This window comes from Cynoglossus semilaevis, chromosome 19, assembly GCF_000523025.1.
Source record: "Cynoglossus semilaevis isolate Cse_v1.0 chromosome 19, Cse_v1.0, whole genome shotgun sequence".
NCBI classification, from domain to species: Eukaryota; Metazoa; Chordata; class Actinopteri; order Pleuronectiformes; family Cynoglossidae; genus Cynoglossus; species Cynoglossus semilaevis.
In genome coordinates this window covers 16,688,378-16,689,729 of record NC_024325.1, presented here as the reverse complement: position 1 = coordinate 16,689,729, position 1,352 = coordinate 16,688,378, and the positions used below count along the sequence as shown (strand labels likewise).

General features: G+C 56.2%; 1 protein-coding gene across 3 annotated transcripts in view; it reads left to right on the top strand.

The window, feature by feature from the left end:
- The window catches only part of serpinf1 (serpin peptidase inhibitor, clade F (alpha-2 antiplasmin, pigment epithelium derived factor), member 1), a 5,041-nt gene extending 3,888 nt beyond the window's left edge, over positions 1–1,153 (top strand). For all 3 annotated transcript variants that reach the window (XM_008333400.3, XM_025065515.1, XM_017041843.2), the window contains 3 exons: positions 55–198; positions 269–479; positions 565–1,153. In XM_008333400.3, coding sequence (XP_008331622.2) covers positions 55–198; positions 269–479; positions 565–815 — 606 coding nt within the window. In that variant the 3' untranslated portion in view covers positions 816–1,153. The remainder of the gene's footprint in view (positions 1–54; positions 199–268; positions 480–564) is intronic.
- Positions 1,154–1,352: the final 199 nt, after the last annotated feature.

Sequence of the window (1,352 nt, the reverse complement as noted above, 5' to 3'; positions counted from 1 at the left end):
TGGGGGGGTGGGGGGGTTGGTGTTTCTCTCCCCACTCACCAGTGTTTCTCCTGAACAGGGAAGTGGACGACTCGCTTCGGCACTGATGACCAGATGATGAACTTCCAGCTGGACGGTGGAACGCCTGTCCGTGTTCCCATGATGCAACAGGTCAACTACCCCATGAAGTTAGGCGTGGACTCCGACCTGGGCTGCACCGTGAGTACTTCCTGCTGTGGAGGTGTGGCCTCTGAAGCGGCCGTCTGATGCGCCTGTGCTCCGTCCTCAGATCGCTCAGATCTCGATGCAGGATGACGTCAGCATGTTCGTCTTCCTGCCCAACGACGTCACGTCCAACCTGACGCTGATGGAGGACAGTCTCACGGCCGAGTTCGTCCAGGACCTGTCCATGACCCTGCTTCCTGCCCAGGTGACCCTCACCCTGCCCAAGATGAAGTTCAGCTACTCCACAGACCTGCAGCCGCTGCTGGGAGACCTGGGTGAGTCCACTGGAGAACTGCGCCCTCACCTGGTGAGAACGCTCTAAAGCTCATGCTGTCTCCCCCCCCCCCCGCCCCCCCCCAGGTCTCACTGATTGGCTGGAGAACCCAGACTTGGAGAAGATCTCGTCTCAGGTCACGAAGCTTAGCACTGTCAATCACAAGGTTGTCATGGAAACGGTGCCTGAAGGTAACCAGTACCCCAGCCCCAGCTCCACCCCCGGTCACCTGACCTACCGCGTGGACCGCCCTTTCATCTACCTGATCCGCGATGACCCATCGGGGGCGCTGCTCTTCATCGGTAGAGTGGTCAACCCCAAAGACCTGAGGATGTAACACACACACACACACACACACACACACACACACACAACACAAACGTCCAATCAGTGATGAGTTTTCCGAACGATCGGGTACTGACTCAGGTCTTCGTTGGCTAACAGTCAATAAAAGGCGGGAAAATATTTTTGTAAAAACGATCGGCTAAAATAACAAACTAATTTATCAGGTGTCGGCGTGGAGTGAATAAAGAGTGTGGTGTGAACGCGCCACCTGCTGGTGCCACTTTGACATGATTTCTTTACTTTTCATGTTGAAACTCGTTGACGTGATCGCGTTGGCGCTCGACACCGACGCGTTGACCAAATAAGAAATAAAGAGATGGAACAAAACCAGTTCCTGTTCCTGTCCAGTGTGTGTGAAACCAAGGGGGTCAAACCTGGGGGGCGGTCCCGTCAAAGGTCACGTGTTTGTCTCGACTTTAACCGATTGACGGTGCAGCGTCACAGTCCAAGAACCTCCCACTGAGACCCCGCACTGCCGAGGTCGGCGGAGGACAGAGGGGCGCCGCGGGGGCCGTGGGGGGTATGGTGG